An 18,526-nucleotide genomic window follows, 5' to 3' on the forward strand; every position below is an offset into this window, starting at 1 on the left:
CAGCACATTTCTGGCCACTGGTCCCCACTCTGAAAACTCGCTTCCAAGAGTACGTTTGTTTCCCTGATGGCTCTAATACCTCTCTCTTTCTCCCCACCTGTTTTTCTGGGCATCCCATCCCCAGGATCTGTATTCATGCTCCTGCCTCAGCCAAGACTGAGGACCCCAGGTACTTACATAGTCAAGTTTCTTAGCAAGTTGTCAGATCCTTAAGAAACTTCTGAGCTCAGGGCCAAGGTGGGGGTGATTTACTCCCAGCTGAGGGGATTAGCAAAGGCCCTGTGAAGCCGGATAAGGCTGTGACCTGGATAACTCAGGACTCAAATCCACCTCCTACTGGAATTTTCCGGGTGGCTGCCCAGGCCCCTTTGGCAGGAGAGCCGGCCCCGGTCCCTGGGATTTTGCTGGACTTCCTGCGTTTGTGAAGGCAGCTGGGGCCTGAGCAGAGGAATGCCCGTCTGGGTGCGGGCGGCGGTTTCTTCTCACCACCTCCGGGCCTGTCTTCGCCGCTCTCTCCCATTCAAGGCCTTAAGATTCTGGAGCCCAAGAGTCTGTTGGGATCTGCAGCCCCTGGATCTCAGTGTTGGGGCTGGAGGCGGGGAGCCCGCAGAGCCAGGGGCTGCAGGCTCTGCCTGACAAGGCTGCTCACGGGAGCAGGCCGCAGGAGCAGGAGCAGGAGCTGAGGCCAAGCCAAAGAGGTCAGTGACAGGCATGGGGGCTGCATAAACTGGGGACAAACCAGCTGGAGCAGGAGAGACTGGAGAAGGTGGGGTCCGAGAGCACAGAGGGGTCCCTGGGAGGGGCAGGCAAGGCGTGGACCCCGATAAAGGAGCTATCTCGGGCTGCTGGGGTCCTTCACCCATAAGGTGGCAAACCTTGTGGGCCGTGTTGTTCTTAAGGAGGCAAGGCCACACCTGATGGGAAGATGGAGGTTACCCAGAAGATCACCTATAAAATTAGTGGCAAAGCTGGGCAGGGTTATGACTAGGATTAGAGTCAGAACTTGCATTTATGTTAATCCGAGGCCTTGCTGAAATTGCTTTTAAACTCGAACCACACAAAAACATCCATCTTTGGAAACAGGAATAGTCGATGTCTATTTAACATTCCCTGACCTTTTCCGAGTACCCACAGTGCGCCTGACACCTTGGTCTGCATGGAAAGAAACACGCGGATGGGGAGACGCCATCCCCAGTCCTTACGGGGAGACCTTCCTCCCCGCGTCCTCCATCCCCCTCTAGCCCTCCTCTCTCTCCACTCCCAGTCCCCCAACTCTGGAAGGCAGAGAGGCTTTGGGCGTAGCAAATATGGCCTTGGGAGTCAGACTGATCAGGTTAGACTCAGAGCTTTGGCACTTGCTGGCTGCATGACGTGGACGGGCCCTTTCTTCTCTGAGCCTCGGTGTCCTAATCTGCAAACAGCATATGGTAGCGGTACCTACTAGCTCATAGGAGTCCTCAAAGGATAAGCAACATAAAGCATGATGTCTGTGCTCAATCAGCACAAACTGTATCTATTAGCCATTCGACAAACATTGTTTTTTCCAAGACCCAGTCTGTGCCCTACAGTGTACCAGGTGCTGCCAGGGGTAGAGGTGAAGGAGACATTCTCAAGGATTCATAGCCTGGTTTGTTCATTTATTGATTCTGTTAGGCAGTCAATAAATATATATTAAGCCCTACACTGGGCACTGGAAAAGTCAAAATAAAAGACACAGCTCCTGTTCCCAAGTTGCTCACGGTCTGGCAGGGGAGACACTGCAGTGTAGTATGGTCGATGTTACGATAAGGGAGATCATAGAGAAGCGGAATGCATCCGGTTTGGGGCAGGCCAATGGGGTCAGAGGGCTTTTGGCAAAGGCAGACCTGACTTCCTAGTTTCCCTGACTCGCAGGTGTGCTGCTGCTCCAGGCCATTCCACTTGTTCTTCCCTCTTTCGTCTGCCTGGAACATTCTTCCTCAGGATATTCCTTCATAGCTTTGCTCAGATGTCACCTCCATAGTGAGATCTTTTCTAGTCACTCTATTTAAACTGACTGCTCCCACCATCACCCCCCAACACACACACACACGCACATGCGCACACACACATGCACACACGCATGCGTACATACACACATGCACACACATGCATGTACCCACATGCATACACACACGCACACACACGCACACGCATGCACACACATGAATACAGACACACACGCGCGCACACATGCATGTACACACATGCACACACATGCATGCACACATGCATGCACACACATGCATGCACACACATGCATGTGCACACATGCATGCGCACACATGCATGCACACACATGCACGCACATGCATGCACACCCATGCACACACACATGCATGCACACACATGCACATGCATGCACGCACGCACACACACACACACACACTCCCATCACTCTGCCCCACTTTATTTTTCTCCACAGCATTTATTACCACCTGCCAAACTGTGCATTTCGTTTACTTACTTGTCTATTTCTGTCTCTTTCCGCCAGAGCACAGGGTCCATGGGGACCAGGAGGATGGAGTTCTCATCTGTTTTGTTCATTGCTGCTCCCCCAGAACAGAGCCCAACACATAGTAGGTGCTCACTAAATAGTTGTCAAATGATGAATGTGTTGAGAAATGTGAGTAGGAGTGGATAAGAGAAAAAAGGGAATTACCGGTGAAAAGGGACTGAGGGGTGGCAGGGTTTGAGATAAAAGAGGGGGTGAGAAAGGGAAGGAGGGAAAAAGAGGGAGGGGAAGAACAGAGAGAGAGAGACAGACAGACAGACAGACACGTAGATAGATACAGACGTTGGTGTGTGTGGGAAACTGAAAAGGTTTGCATCAGGCTTTTTCCAGGAATGCCCTGGGGAGTGGGGTGGCATATGAAGCAAGGCTGGAGCGGGTGGCAGTGGGGCTGGATCATGAGGGGCCACGAGGCTTGTAGGCAGCATGTGGCATGTGCTGTCCTAGGGGTTAGGAAGATTGACCCAGAAGCAGAGGAGGAAGCCATGAATTCTGCCTGGCAGATATCGGAGAAGGCATCTCGAGAAAGGCGGCACCTCCTTCTTAGGCCTAGGGAAGGAGCTCAAATGTTATTCTCGGTGTCACAGACTTCCTCAAGGCCCGTTCTCATTTCCCCCATCGAACTCAAACATAGACTAGCCACGTATTTTACCAGCAAGGTGTGTTTATTCGGGGAGAGCAGAGAATTGCAATTCGGAACGAGCAAGCTACGGCAAAACCGTAGGCGAGTCTGGAGAACAAAGAAGAGGGCCTTGTTTTCATTAGGTTTTAGGAGGAAACTGGGGAGGGTTGTTTAGAAAGAAAGTTCGTTGGGGAAGAACAAGAATGTTGTTGCTGAGGCAGGGAGGGGTCTTCCTCCTGTTTTCTTAGATCAGAAGATGAAATTCCCATGGGATTAACGTCCTCTCTTGTCAAAACGATTCTTATCTTTCTTCCTCCTGCCGGTTACATACGCTGCACCGAGTGGTACCTGCCCGAGGTGTTACCCCTTCAGCCTCATCCGACTCCATTTATTTTCACACCCCCCAATCCTAACAGACGGTCGCTGGGTTATAAACTCTTGAGTGCAGCGGCTGATGGATTTAGCTTTGCATTTGTCATTTTGGTGCCTCACCGGAGCTCTGCCCACGGAAATCACTTGGGAAGTGTTTGCTGGGTTGGGTCGGAACTGGAGACAAGTGGGATGGCCTGGAATTGTGTCGGGATCATGAGCCTGGAACCTTGGGCACCATCTTGGATCTGGCCAGTTAAAACAATAGCTGGTTGCCTGTTCTAGGGTTTCTCCCTCAAAAAAAAAAAAAAAAAGTGACATCACAGCACAGGAAAAACAAGTAGGATTTTGCTGGATAAAAAAAGAGAGCGAAGAACATTCCAGGTGGTGGGAACGACAGAAGCAGAGACAGAGAGGCTAGGTCAGCGTATGTTTCTAGAGAGTGAACACTTTAATTAGTTTTTCAAAGATATGAAACAGGCACTGACTATCAGGTAAGTGTTTGAATCTGCACTTTTTCGTAAAAGTTTTGGCAAAAGTTGGACTCGAGCCTGCTATTGAACAATAGCCGTCACATCTGTCACAAACAGATGGAGGCCAAGATAGGACTAGCTGTGTATGTCCTTAGAGCAAGCTGTCGACAGGCTCTGGGGGTGCTGCTCCCTCTCGACTGCTTGGTTCATTCATCTAATCGTTCTTTTATTCCAAAAACAAGTATTGACCACTAAATACGTTATCAGGTTCTGTGCTAGCTGCTGGTAATACGAAGGGCAAGACTGACAAGTTTCTTGTCCTCTAGTGCAAGGAGACGTAGTCATAAACAAGTAAAGAAATAAATCAAAGAGAGTTAAAGATGATGGTAAGTACTATGAAGGGAAAAAAACAGAGCGATATGAGATTAACTAAAAAAGGAGGAGCTACCCTGGGTGGAGAATCAGGGGAGGCTTCCTGGAAGAGGTGGCATATAAGATGAGACCTGGAGCTAATACTAATGCTAAATATTAGTATTCTGGGCAGGAGTGGCAGCAAATGCCAATAGCCCTCAGTGGAAAAGTGTAGAATGTTCAGGCACAGATTAACATGACAGCACACGCCGTCACCGAATGTCAGAGCCGGGGGCACCCTGGGGCTCATCCAGTCCATATTCCACTCAATTAATGTCGCTCTTCGCAACATGCCTGAACTTGACTCCATGTGAATCAATGCTGGCGGGCTGCGAGCCAGAGGCCGGGAGCGCAGAATGCGCTAGCTCTCTCCATGCCCCCGAGCAACCAAAGGGCTCCTGATTTTTTTGTTTTTTTTGTATTCTTGGCAAAATGTACTTTTTAAAGCACTCTTACAGGCTAAAGCCTGCGCTTCGTACATAACTGCCATAGCTGACGTCATGTGTTTTGACATGTCTCTCATGCTCCCAGTCCTTTTCCTGTCCTGAGAAGTCGAGTGGGATGATGTCCCACCGCCTCGGTCCCTACCTCCCACATTACATTTCTGTTCCAAAAAGTAGTGCATAAAAAGTGCCTCCGGGGACAGGAAACTCACCGCCCCCAAGACAGCTTACTCTTTACCCAAGACACTTGGTAGCTGGCAAACAGTTTCTAGGCTTGAGCCAAAATCTGACTGCAGAGAGTGTCAGCTCCTGGTGCTAGCTTTGGGGCCACATGGGACGGCTGTGATGTCTTTTACCCTGACAGCTCTTCAGAAATTTGCGGACAGAGGCTGGGTGTCCTGAGACCCCTTCCGAACACCAGTCAGACCCCATTCCTTCCATCTGATAGGCATCCTGTGACGCACACACTCGCCCCCTTGCTCTGATTTCCAGAAACCATCTTAGTGTGGGGGCTCAGGCCCCCGGGGCACATCTCCAGATAAGGTGTTCTAGGAACTCTTGTTTTGAGCACTTCACTTGTGTGATCACCAGCAAGATGGGCACTGCTTTTGCGATGTGACTGTTTCCTGGCTTGGGGAACTCACGTTTGATTGCCAAGCTGAGTCACTCTGCCATGTGCTTGTGCATTTCAGTTGTGGGGACTTTGGGATGAGACCTCTCCGGTCTCTTCTTATTAAACTCACACCATCAGGAGAAAAGTCTAAGGTCCTTAGCCTGACACCCAAGGTTCTTCGTGACCTACACAGCTGCATCTCTTTGGCTAGCTCCTCCCACCATTGCTAATTTCTACTAAACATGTAGAGGGAGTTCACTTTTCTGAGAAATCAAGTGAGAGCATGTTCTGCCGTCCTAGTACAAAGTAGCAAACATTTATTGAGCCCTTACTACGTGCCAGCACAAGTCTAAACGCCTGCCATGTGTTGACTCAGAGCATAGGGATGAGGTGGGTAAACTGATTAACTCCATTATTCAGGTTGGTAAACCAGGGCACAGAGCAGTTAAGAAACTTGCCGAAGGTCACACAGCTAACAAGCGAGTGGTTCCAGAACCTGGGCTCAGTCGGTGGGATGCCTAGCACATCTCCTCCCAACTCTGCACTCAGTCACACTATGTTAGTGGCACGAACCTGCCCATGGTGCGAGTATTAACCCTACAGAAACTGGCGTGTGTTAAAAACCAGGGCTTCTCCACCCAGAGAGCCAATTATTAAATATTTACTAGAGTGCCACTACCGAACACCCCCAGCTACCTCTTCAATTTGTACTTCCCTGAATGAGCCATGTGCAGTTCACTAGTCTGGAGCACATTCACATGGGTGTAGTAAACACTCTCCAGAACTCTTTTCTTCCTGTAAAACTCTGTACCCTTTAAACAGTAACTCTCTATCCTCCTCTCTCCCCAGCCCTGGTTGACCACCATTCTCTTCTCTGTCTCTATAATTTTGACTACTCCAAGCATCTCATATAAGTGGAGTTTTATGAGTTATATAGTGTTTGTCTTTGTGACTGGCTTATTTTACTTAGCATATATGTCCTCAAGTTTCATCCATGTTGTAGTATATTGCAGAATTTCCTTCCTTTTTAAGGATGAATAATATTCCATTGTATGGATATGCCACATTTTGCTTATCCATTTACCCATCGATGAACACTTGGGTTGCTTCTAAGTTTTAGCTATTGTGAACAACACCACTATCAACATAGGTGTATAAATACCTCTTTGAGACTCTTCTTCCTATTTCTTGGGCGCATACCCAGAGGCAGACTTGCTGAGTCATATGATAATTTTACTTTTAATTGTTTAAGGATCCACCATACTGTTGTCCACAGCGACTCGACCATTTACATTCCCATCGACAGGGCACAAGGGCTCCAATTTCTCCAGCCCACTTAAAGATTCAGTACAGGTGCCTCCTTTTCCAGAAAGCCCTCAGTGACCTCCTCCCTGGGACGGGTGCTCCTAACATGCTTACACAGTATTTACTGAGCAACTACTCTGTACTAGACTCCGAGCTCAGCCCTTGAAACATGGGTTTGCATACGAGATGATTTCTGCTCTCAGGCACTCACTGTCCCATGACTGATGAATATGCGGAGAGGATAGGACTCAAGATTAAGTTCTATGGCAGGCTGCTAGAGAGCCCTTCAGGCAGAGAGCAACAGTGAGGCTGGTTGGGCATAAGACTAGAAAGAATGGTGAAGACTAGGACGAAGCTAAACACATATCCAGTCTGTGGGTGCAGCTACTTCTCAGCTCTGGCCAGTTGCTACTGTGTAGAAATGCAGAGCCAGGATTGCCACATCTTTTAAAAAGAAGCAGAAATTTGGATTTCCGCCTGAGATCTCCTAATGTTTATACATTAGCAACTGATTCCATTTTTTTTTTTTTAAGACACATGTGCAGGGCAAGCAAAGCATTTCCTTGGGCTGCATGTAGCCCTGGCCCAAGAGTTTATACCAAAGATCCAGTTCTGCTCATCAAGCAATTAATTATTGGGAATTATGGTAAATGACCGTAACTCAGCTTTCACTTCTTCATTTTGTATCTAAAGAAATCACGTGACACTTCTCTCAGATGTCTTGTGAAAATCCCAGTTGTTTTGCCTTGGGTCTGAACACATTTCTGTAGTGAAGTTGGGAGACAGATAGATCCGGCTTAAGATTCTGGGTCCATTTTTTACCAGCCATGTGGCCACAGAAAGTGCCAGAGTAGACAGTACATGTGATAAGTTCTGTAACATTCCAGAGACAGGCAAGCTTCTTGTGGAATGAGGAATCAGGGAAAACTTCCTGGAGGAGGAGAACTCAATGTAGACTTTCCGCCAATGAGCCCAGGCATTCCTGTTCTATGTTCCAGCTTCTTGGAGGGGGTGGGACAGGGGAAGCATCAAACCATTTGACGGCGTCTGGAGTGTTTCAGCAGCTCGGGTCTCTGGGCTAGAGAGCGTCCAGGTGTCTATGGCTGCCCGCGATGGGGCATCGGCCCTGGAATGAGCCTACCCACGGTGGACACAGCAAGGATCAGAGAACGACATGCTTATGGGACGTTTTGTCCATTCCACAGATATTTCTTGAAGACCTACCATGGGTTGTTCTAGATGCTGGGGTCAGAAATGAATCGGAGAAGAATCCTTCCCTCAGGAATCTTCCATTTTTATTAGGGGCGGGAGCGGTTGGGGTGTTCGAATTGATGATGTGTGAGTGACTGGATCCGTCACCGAAGATCAGGGAGCTGGGAGCGGCTGGTCGTAGGGAAGACAGTGAGCTTAGCTCTGGGGTAGGACACTGAGCTAGACGGTCAGGCAGGTATGCGAATGTTAATTATAGTGTTTACTTAAATATATAATTAATACAATATTAATTATAATGTGATAATTAAAATTCAAATACCTGCCCGATATTTAAATTTGATAATCATTCAAATTACATTTGAAGCATGGGCTGAAGCAGTGAGATGAGTATGAAGCTAGAGCTGGAAGGGTCATGCATTCACTCAGCAAACCTAATTGAGCACCTACTATGTGGACATAACAGCAATAATATGCATGATCCTTATGAGTCACTGAGCAAACTGTGCTGAGTTCCTCTGCCTACCTTATCTCGCTAAATTATCAAAGTTATGAAATGAAGCAGATTCTATTATGGTCCTGATTTACAAATGATAAAATTGAGAGCTGAAAAGGTAGGGCTTTCTACATGAGTAGCTGGCAGGCAGAGATGTGGGAGGCGGGCAGGGAGGCCCTTAAAACCAGGCAGGCCCAGCCCCTGCCCCTTCTCCGGGTCTGAGACAACAATACAGAGAAGGTCCCGCTGGTGAGGAAACCTGCCTTCTGGACAGTGGGTGCTGTTAGCTGTCTCGAGCCAGGAGACATAACTGGAAAGGTGGGTAGGGGATGTCCTGGGAGCCCAGGGGGCTCCTGTGCATGTGAGCTTGGAGGATCTGTCCGTCCAGTGACTCAGCCACTCCCCGGCCCCCATATTTTCATGCCTCTGTCGGGCTGTCTCCACTCTCTCTACCGCTCATTACTGCGGCCACTGTTCCACTCCAAAATTATCTCGTAGCTACTTTCATTTTCCTGTGTGGCTGCTTGATAAAAATAGCCAATCCCACATCCTTCTTCTGGGGATCTGCTTCGGGTTCCATGGATGGTCCCTTTTCTTTGCTCCTAGGGCAGCTGTTTCAACGCCTCTGCCACCTCCTCTGTGAAACTCCTTTTGTTCTCTTTCGACTCCTTCGTATGGGACCTCCTGCCACTCCCCCAAACCCACGACCCATGTCCCAAGGTGTTCTAAACTGCACAGGAAGTTTGGTCTTATTCAGGTATGATGAGGCCGACAGATCAGGAAACATGCTATTTAAAAGAGAGTTTGTTTCTCACAGTTTCCGAGAGGAGGGGCCACACCGTACCGTGCAGGGATGCACGGGATGCACCAGCGATGCTCGGGACGCAGAAGAAATGAGCGAAAGCGTAGCCCAGAGCCTTTATTGTGTTTTCCCACCAGGAAAGGCAAGGCAGGGCGGGGTCAACAGTTTGGAATTGGTTAGTATCAATAATTTCAGGCGACTCCGGGCTATAGGGGTGGCCCCTAGCTGTTTGGTCCTGGCCCCGGGGTGATTTAGGGCAGAGGAAATATTGGAGAGTTAGATTAAAAAGGTGGTTAAGTGAAGTAGTTTAGGATTGACTGGTCTATATATGAAAGGCATACTCCCAAGGGAGTCTTTTGCCGTATCTAAGAATTAGCTAGTCCTGGGAGGGGCTGTCTCTTCCTAGTTCAGCAAGGACCCCAAGATGTTCAAGCATCATAGAAAAGAAACGACATGATTAATACGCAGGGGCTGCTCAGAGTCCATTCAATCAAAGGAGTAGAGTCACCGCCTGGGCCAAATCCTTGGGCAACTCACTTCCCCTTCCTGAGCCTCGATTTCTTCCTCTGTAAAATCAACACCTGCTATTCTCTCAGTCAACAAATGACTGTCGAAGGGAGAGACACCGTGCCAGCGGGTTTAACAATACTTACCTGCCAGGATCGTTGGAGGGTTTATAGAGGCGGCGGACAGTGCCTGGCACGTTGCAGGAGCCCAGTCTGTGGTAGTTGGTGTCTTCCTCCTGTCGCCGCTCCAGGAAGCAGCTGAGAAATATTGGTGTGGACGGGGAGGGTCTAGGGCCCTTTCCCTTGACTATTTAGCGCCCTCAGAGTAGAGACTGTGGGTGGACAGAACCCTCGGGAAAGTCCTTGGAACTCAGAGGAGCTGAGATGGCACGGAGAAGCTATCCCAGGTTCCAGGAGCCCTGGGGAGTCAGTTTGTGTGTTTGGAGCCAGGCTTTGGGGAGGGGTCAGGGGCTTAGGGCAGAACACTGTCAGAAGTGACCACTGAACTTAGAGATCGGAGATGGCAGGGCACCGAAGGGGACATTCTGGCAGACCAGAGGCCAGTTGAGCCACTGTGTATGAACAAGGACTTTGGGATCCAGAGAGAAAGGGATACTGGTAATGGAGCCTCTAAGAGGCCGTCTTAAACTCAGGCACTGGCCTAAGACACAGGGAGTCTCCTCTGCCTTCTGGCTGTGTTTTTGTTTTTTGTTTTTTGGAGGAAGGAGCCTTTGAAGGCAAAGGGCTTGGGACCCACGAAAGCCATAATGAGGCCCTGAAAGCCACAGCACATAGGGTGTGCTCATGGTTCATCCCTGAGCACCTCCTCCCGGCCGGGCACTCTCCTCACTGCTGGGGGAGAGGGGCGAATCCACTGGCTTCTTCCCTTAGAACACCAGCAGAGAAGACAGCTTTGAGCAGGCCCTCGGCACCATAAGATAAAAGAAACCTGGGACTTGAAACCTTCGGTTTCCCTTCTGCCCTCCCGACCCGCACCAGGCTCTCCCCTTGTCCAGGATTCTGTTCTCCCTGACATGTCCAGGTTGTATCGACTTCTGCCCCTCAGTTGTGCCATTTAAAAAATCCGTCTATTTCTCCGGTTTCTTTTAGCCATTGTGTCAGAGGCATTTGTGGTCAGGTGCCCTTGTGGTGGGATAGTTCTCTCTCGTCTCTACTGGGAACAATACCTCTCTGCCCCCAGGGACCCTTTGGATAAACTCCTTGTTTGGCCGGGGTTGCCCGATTACTGCCCAACATGACAGGGTAGGGACTGGTGAGAAGCCAGGGGTGGGGTCTGAATGGGCCAAGGGGGCATCTCCTGATAGGGATGTCATGCGATGTGTTTTCTTTTCCAGAATCCCAGAGATGAAAGGCCTCCTGATACTGGCGTGGTTCCTGGCTTGCGGTAAGTGCTGGCCCCATGACCATGAACTTCCATGAACTTCCATGAACTTCCACCCCCTGGGAGCCAAAGGGTAGTGAAAAGGAGTTAATTTTGAATCTCGGCTCTGCACTTACTGTGTTGACATCAGCAAGAGCTTTTGTGTCTCCCAGGCTCTGCGCCCTCATTTGCGACCTAGGATAATATTTCGCTAACTGGCAGGGCTGTGGCGGGATTCTTGGAGGTGATGTATAAACTTTGTTATGTGGAGAACATACCGCTTGTATGCAGGAGGTAGATTTTTTGGTTGACGTAAAACAAAATAAAATAAAGTCAAAACAAAAACGGAATTAAAAAAACAATCCCCTTAGATAAACGTTTCATTCCATGACTCCTGGTCATGCTCCCATCCAGCCTGTCCTGGTTTTCTACACACCCTACCTGCTGCCGCCTTCCAGCTGGAGGTAACTGCACAGCATAGGGGATGGGGGAGCTCAGGTTTAGGCTCCTGAAAGGCTGTCCTGCTCTTCATGTCTCTCTCAGATCCCTGGAGATTCCAGGAGGAGCTGGAGGCAGGGAGAGAGCCGCTGTCTCACTGTGAGCCCCTGGACGAGGCACTTTTTCCAAGCCTCAGTTTCCCCATCTGTAAGATGAGGGAGCTGACTTCGATGATCTCTAAGGGAAGAGGGGATGCGTCGTCAGGAGAGACAGAAGGAGTCTGTCTGTCTGTTTCCTAGAGATGCCGTGCTAATTATACCGAATGTTTCTTGGTCAGTTACTCTGTGTCTGCCACTGTGCTCGACATTTACATTCTTTATCCTAACCCTCGCGACAACTCCAAGAGGTAGTTATTCATTTTAGGCCCCCATTTCCAGGTGAGGAAACCAAAGCTCTGAGAGATAAGTGACCTATTCAACATCATACAATGAATTAGCGGCAGAGTCAGGATTTGAACCCAGGCTTGCTCATTCTCCAAGTCCAAACTCTTAACTGCTTCTCTGTATTGCTTGCCCTCACCTTCCTTGTCCCTTTCTCACTAATGAGGAGGATAAAAAAGGGACCCTAGGGTTCCTCCAAGCCCTAGGGTGGGAGAAAGGGCAGAAGCATGCTGAGAAATTGGGCCTGTAGAAGGCACGCCTTGGTTTCACCTGGGGCTGTGGGCTGTCTTTCAGGTGTGCATACTGTGCCAGGGAGCTTACTAAACCTGATGTGGATGATCGAAGAGGTGACAGGAAAGAATGCCCTGATAAACTACGCCTTCTATGGCTGTTACTGTGGTTGGGGAGGTCACGGGACCCCCAAAGACGCTACAGATTGGTGAGTCGGTTATCATGATGGCCCTTTGTGCTCCAGGCTCTGCACCCACATTATCTCGTTTAACTCCATGTCAATTCTGGAAGATGAGTAAATGAGAAAATGAGAAAAAGAGAAAATGGAAGCACCATTTTCCAGATAAGAAAACTGAGTCTCAGAGTTTAACCGACTTGCCCAAGATACACCCAGTTACCCCTCAAATCTCAGTAGCTTAATATATCAGATGGTCTATTGCTACATGACACATCATCCCAAAATGTAGTGGTTTAAAGTAATGATGACCATTTGTTTTGCTAAGAATCTGCCATTTGAGCAGGGCTTGGTGGTTTGCCTTATTTCTACTCCACCTGGCTTGGGTGTTTTGACTGAGGCTGGATGATCTAATATCCAGATGGCTCACTCCAATAGCTGGCGAGTTGTCACCGTCTGCTGGCTGGGAGCTCAGATGAGGCTGGGGACCTCATCCCTCTCACTCAGGCCTCTCCACGTTTGCTTGCACTTCCTCACAGCACGGTGACTTGGGTTCCAAGAGCGAGTGTCCCAAGACTGCAAGGCATTTTTATGATGTAGCCTCAGAAATTTCACGGTGGTCCTGCCAGCATGCTTTTGGTAAGGCAATCGCAAAAGCTTTAAAAGGAAGATATTTTCCTTATCTTGATTGGAAAATAACAAAGCTCCAGAATATGTGAGATGGAAGAGATCTTTCTTTGGAAAATACGAACTGCTGAGTTAACAATTCTGATACTGCTAGACGTGTGTGATGGGACAAGGCGATCAATCAAGCAAGCGAACGGATGGCAGATGGTCGGAGCCGAGTTTCTCACTGCTGGAGCGGAAGTGTACCGACTGGCAGGGAAAGGACGCAAGAATGATCTATCCTCGCAGCCTTTCCTTGCCGGTCTTGGATTAGAGTTGGAGACTTCAGTATGAACTCCCGTTCAGCTTAACAGAGATACGGATGGTTACATAGAGAAATACGTATGCGCATGTGTATACACAGGGCTTCATACGGACACACGTTTCGCTTTGTCAGCCGAGAGGACTTAAAAGAAACCACGCCTCTAACAATAAGCAACACCTAGTGTGCGAATCTGGTTTCTCATACCATTCTCTAATAAAAGGAAGCAAGACTTCTTGGGGGAAGTGCCCGATGCTAGCACTAGGGCGGGAAATATGCAAGAGGAGCCTGGAGGTCCCTGTAATGCCAAAAAGTAAGAAAGCGCTCAACGAGAACCTAAATAAATAAATAAATAATAAAACAGACCCCACACTGATAGGGATATATTAAAGAGGATGGGCCCAATGACCAAAGCTGCAACAATTTGACCAAAAAAAGTAAATGTATAACCCCAGTCTTGTTATGAGAAGAAAAACAAGAGAATCCCAATAGTAAGCCATCCTACAAAATACTTACCAATACCTCTTAAAACTGTCAACGTCATCAAACACAAGGGAAGTGCCACAGAAAAGAAGAGCCTAAAGAAATATGACAATTGAATATAACGTAGTGTCCTGGACAGAATGCTGGAGTAGAAAGAGCGTGTTAGGTAAAAACTAAGGAAATCTGAATAAGCTATAAACTTTTTACAGTTAATGAATCGATAATGACATATTACTTCTTATTTTTAAAACTTTTAGTTACTATATCAGTATTGGTTTGTGAGTTATAGAATGAGGAAGGGAAGGTATGCTCTCCTGTTAATGTATCCTATTAATGATATAAGAAGTTAATAATAAGGGAAACTGGATGTGAATGAGAACATGATGTACACTCTTCTACATTTTTCTGTAAATCAAAAAAAAGATTTGAAATGTCATCTGCCACATTAACACACTGGAAGTTTAGTTTTTGCTCATTTAACAGTTCAATCAAATATGTTGACTCTGGGGCCCAGGTTCCTTGCATCTTGTGGCTCTGCCATTCCTAGGGCCTCAGAGTCCTCAGCTGGATCATCTTCATCCAGATGAGAAATGGAGAAAGTGGAGGATAATGTATAAGGTTTTTGTGGGTAGGTATGGAAGGGTTGTACATCACTTTGCCCATGCCCTGCCGGCTGGAACTTAGTCATGCGTCCATGCATACCTACAAGGGAGGCTGGGAAATGTAGTTTCATCGTGGGCCCAGGAGGAAAAAGGTCAGTGAACTGCTAGTCAGTGGCAGACAGCCCTAGTGAGAGAGCAGGGAAGTAAGTATTCAGCCATATTATTAGATTCTTTCTCTACCAGACCACACCTATGGTGTGGCCTCTGCTTAAGCGACATGTCCCTTCCCCTCAGTATCTAAGTGTCTTGCATTGACAGGTGCTGCTGGGAACATGACCGCTGCTATGGGCGGATGGAGGATAATGGCTGCAAATACTGGACTATATACAAACACAGAGTCACACGGGGCCTGGTCACCTGTGGTAAGGCTGGGGCTTCCCATGCAGGTCACTGGAAGAACCTGGGTCTCTCTGCTGGCTCAGTTCAGCTGCCCTTAGAGGTCCGCCAGCCTGTATCTTCAGGGAGGAAGAGCTGGGGGCAGGAGGGGCAGGAATATCGCAACTGTATCCAACTCCTGGGGAGCGGCTGCTACATCTTAGACGGAGTATTCACTAGGCACCAAATGCTTTGCATACTTCCTTTTACTTGCTCCCTGAAAATACCCAGTGAGTAGGTTTAGTCTTCTCATTTTACAGATGAGAAAACTGAAACTCAAAGGCTTGCCCATTACATAGCTAGCGTTGGGATTCAAGTTTGCATCCACCTGGGTCGAAAGCTGAGTGTGGGTATGGTGTCTCCTCTCCTGGAAGTGGAGTTCCCCCAGAGCAGGGCCTGTCTGTTCTCCATCAGACTGGGAACTCCCTGCGGGGAGGAGCTGTGTCTCCCTGGGCAGCCTCTTCCATCAGATTATGCATTCCGCCGGTGTAGGTGTAGACAGTGTAGATGTTGTGCCTCCCTCATCAGACTGAGAGCAGGAAGCAGGTTGGGACAGTGCTCAGCCTAGCGGCGAGTCTGATGGAGGCATGCCTTAGAGCGTACCTTCCCTTCCTCATTCTGCATTTGGCATCCTGTTTGCAGAGCGCGGGTCCCGCTGCCAGATGGGGCTCTGCAACTGTGACCGGAAGCTGGTCTACTGCCTTAAGAAAAACCTAAGGAGCTACAACAACCGCTACCGACACTTTCCCAGCTTCTGCTGCACCTAGTCACCCTTGGTGGGCTCTCCCAGACCACGACTTTACTCCATTCTCTTACAACATGGAGCTCGCCGATGCTGCTGGGCTCCCGAGAGGGGCTCCCAGGTCTCAGACCTTGTTCTTTCTCGATGGTCCAATGGGCTTGGAGGAGCCCCACGGCCACACTTCTCCCTCCAGAGAATCCCAAGAGAGTGACCCTGGTCATAGGACTTGGCAAGGTCAGGGTCCCTGGCCTCTAATTGTGAGGTCAGTTCTTCTGGTGCCCAGAGCTCACACCTGACCCCTGGCCAGCTGTCCTCGCCTCTGAAGAACTGAAGCCTTCTCCAGGAAGAAGACTTTGCTGGATGCATTTACTTTTTAGTTTCTGCAGTGAGATTATCATGACCACCCTCTAGAGAGTTTTACTCAAGGAAAAACAAAATTGACTCCATAAATCTGACACGTATAAAATAAAATTCCTTCTCACGACTAATAAAAACCAAGCAGGCATTTTCCTCTGCCATGGGGGATTTGCCTGTGCCTTTCTGCGCCCCTGGGGCACTAAACCCAAAGTTAACCATGTTCTCTCAGATAGAAGGTGCACGTTAGGAAATAGAAGGTTTTCAGGGATAAGTTTCAGGCCTTCTTTGAGGGCTCATTTCCTTAAACCTTGGGGGTCCTCCGGAGCCAAGCACTGGGTCTCTTCCTTGAGGGTCTGGGGAGAAGATGATTGACAATTATGCCAATTTGGGCCAGAGAGGGCTGCATGCAAACCCAAGCTTGGCTTCTTCAGCTGGAGGGGCCCAACCCATTTCTGAATCCCTCCAACTTTCAGTCTTTTAAAAAAAGAAACTGTAATGTTTCTTGCAATATAAATCTGGAAACCCAAAGCCACCTAGATGCTGGCACAGGAATGCTGGGATTCTGGGGTTTTACAGAACAGGACATTTCTTTTAATCGGGTTCAGGTATGGCATTTATTTTTACCAGATAACAACATTATAAACTCATCTAGCAGTTCATAAAAAAAAAAAAAAAAGGGTGTTCTAATACCAAGAGTTCAGGAAGAAAGGACATATTTCAAAACAAAGGAGAGTCCTGTCCAAGAAAAGACCTTTGGCTTCCTTACTGTGACAAGCCCCAAAATAACCACATGATAAATGGGATCTATATTTAAAAACCTCCAATGTTGAACATTTTCAAAATAAAATTTAGTTTTATGAGATTGCCTTGAATGCACTGATAGTTTAGAAAAGTCTCGTGGCTATATTTGACGGTATAACACAGAATGGGGCTCAAATGTCCAATTTGCTCATGAAACATTTTTAATCAAAGCCATTGTCCAAATCCATTTTTAAACAGATACATAGAGGAAATGGGGCGTTTCACTCCTAATGCCATTTCTCTTCAATTTTGATATTCTGGATGATGGAGAAGAGACCCAGTCCAGGCTTCTCCCTTCCCTTCTGGATCAGGTGGCAGGCGGGGTGGCATCTTGCTGGTAAGTTCTGCAGGAGGAGCTGTGGGCAGGCCCTGCTTACTGGCGTACCTCAGCTCAGAGACCCAGTTTTCAGAAGGTACAGACAGGCATTCGTGGATGAGGGGTGCTGTGATATTATGATCTGACATGGTTTTGAGCTAGAAGGGTCATTTACGTACCAGGACATTGAAGTTCAGAGAAGTTAGGAGACTTTCCCAAAGTCACACAGCACATCAACAGCAGAAGTAGGATTAGAAGTCAGATGCTGGTTCTAAATCCTGGTCTCTGGCCACTTTCCACTATCTTCAACTCCAGCCCATGGAGAGAGAAAACAAGACCTGAAGCGATTCAGGGGCTCACCCACATCAGGGTTCTCAGGAGGGTCCCCTGGATTCCAGCTCCATTTCTTCTCTTCTCTAACTGCCTCCTGGGATTCCAGAGTCTGTTCTTGGGTGCTTAGTCTGGCTGGAGTCCTGGGCTTCATCCTCAGTGGAGCGGACGCCACTGAGATCCTCCATATCTGGTGCCCTGGAGCCACCCTCACTGCCGATATCTAGCTATAATTCTCCAAATTAAAGTTTCCAATTATTCCCCCACCTTCCTCACTTGGCATCACTAAGAATTCAAACTGCCCCTTTCCGGAAGCCCAGCAAACAGACGTTGGATGATTTGATACAAACTTCAGAGAAAAATCACAAAAGGTCGCGTATGGGCGGCTTTCCTGCCTGTCGCTGTGTGGGCCACTCAGACGTCAGTTCACTGGAACACTCGATGCTGTCACCAAGGACACTCACACTGCAAACCAGGAAACGCGTTAGACTGCCCCTGCCGTCCTCATCCATCAACCCGAGATGCTCGCAGCCCGTCACCTAGAGGTCTTCTCGACTGGTCGCCCTCTGGACTCAGAAACTGGAGTCCAACCACTCATCTCTGTTTTTCTTTTATTTTTATAGAAATCCCCCATCAAATGACTGACTGCTCCCATCATTCAGCAAATATCCTCGACAACCCAACTCAGCAGGTGGTTTCGCTGATCTTTAATGAACAAAGGTGACCAAAAAGAAATGAACTCTTACCATTCAGGGGAAAGAATGTTCGCTTCTTTCCTTGAACACGAGAGCAGACCGACCGACTCTTTCCTTGACTAAACTTTAGTCAGGCTCCTCTGAGACCTTTTTTGGTTAGGTCTCGTCTTCCAGACCAAGAATCCTGTCAAGTAGGTTTAGCCAGAACCACCACCCCGGATGTCTGGTCACCCTCAATATCTCATCAAATTCTTCATCCTCCTCTCTCCCCAGGTGCTGTCTGCTCACCTGGCCTGCCTTCGGCAGGAATCCTGTTGAGTCCGTTCAGCCAGCCAGAATCCCCTCTGATCCCTGACGATTCCTCTCAGTACTTGTCCATCCACCGACCCTGGC

At 48.4% G+C, this 18,526-nt stretch overlaps 1 protein-coding gene across 3 annotated transcripts; it reads left to right on the forward strand.

Annotated features, from left to right (window-relative positions):
* Nucleotides 1–434: 434 nt before the first annotated feature.
* Nucleotides 435–16,864, forward strand: PLA2G5 (phospholipase A2 group V). 3 transcript variants are annotated; one of them, XM_036229448.1, is made up of 5 exons: nt 435–698; nt 11,135–11,184; nt 12,333–12,477; nt 14,776–14,879; nt 15,535–16,864. In XM_036229448.1, exons 2-5 carry the CDS (start codon nt 11,145–11,147, stop codon nt 15,657–15,659), a joined length of 414 nt encoding a protein of 137 aa, XP_036085341.1. In that variant the 5' UTR covers nt 435–698; nt 11,135–11,144; the 3' UTR covers nt 15,660–16,864. The 3 variants fall into 3 exon arrangements, with proteins under 3 accessions (XP_036085341.1, XP_036085336.1, XP_015983909.1); XM_036229443.1 differs by lacking the exon at nt 15,535–16,864 and having other exon boundaries at nt 14,776–15,509; XM_016128423.2 differs by lacking the exons at nt 435–698; nt 11,135–11,184 and having other exon boundaries at nt 12,235–12,477.
* Nucleotides 16,865–18,526: the final 1,662 nt, after the last annotated feature.

This window comes from Rousettus aegyptiacus, unplaced genomic scaffold (assembly GCF_014176215.1).
Source record: "Rousettus aegyptiacus isolate mRouAeg1 unplaced genomic scaffold, mRouAeg1.p scaffold_m13_p_1, whole genome shotgun sequence".
Classification (NCBI taxonomy): Eukaryota; Metazoa; Chordata; class Mammalia; order Chiroptera; family Pteropodidae; genus Rousettus; species Rousettus aegyptiacus.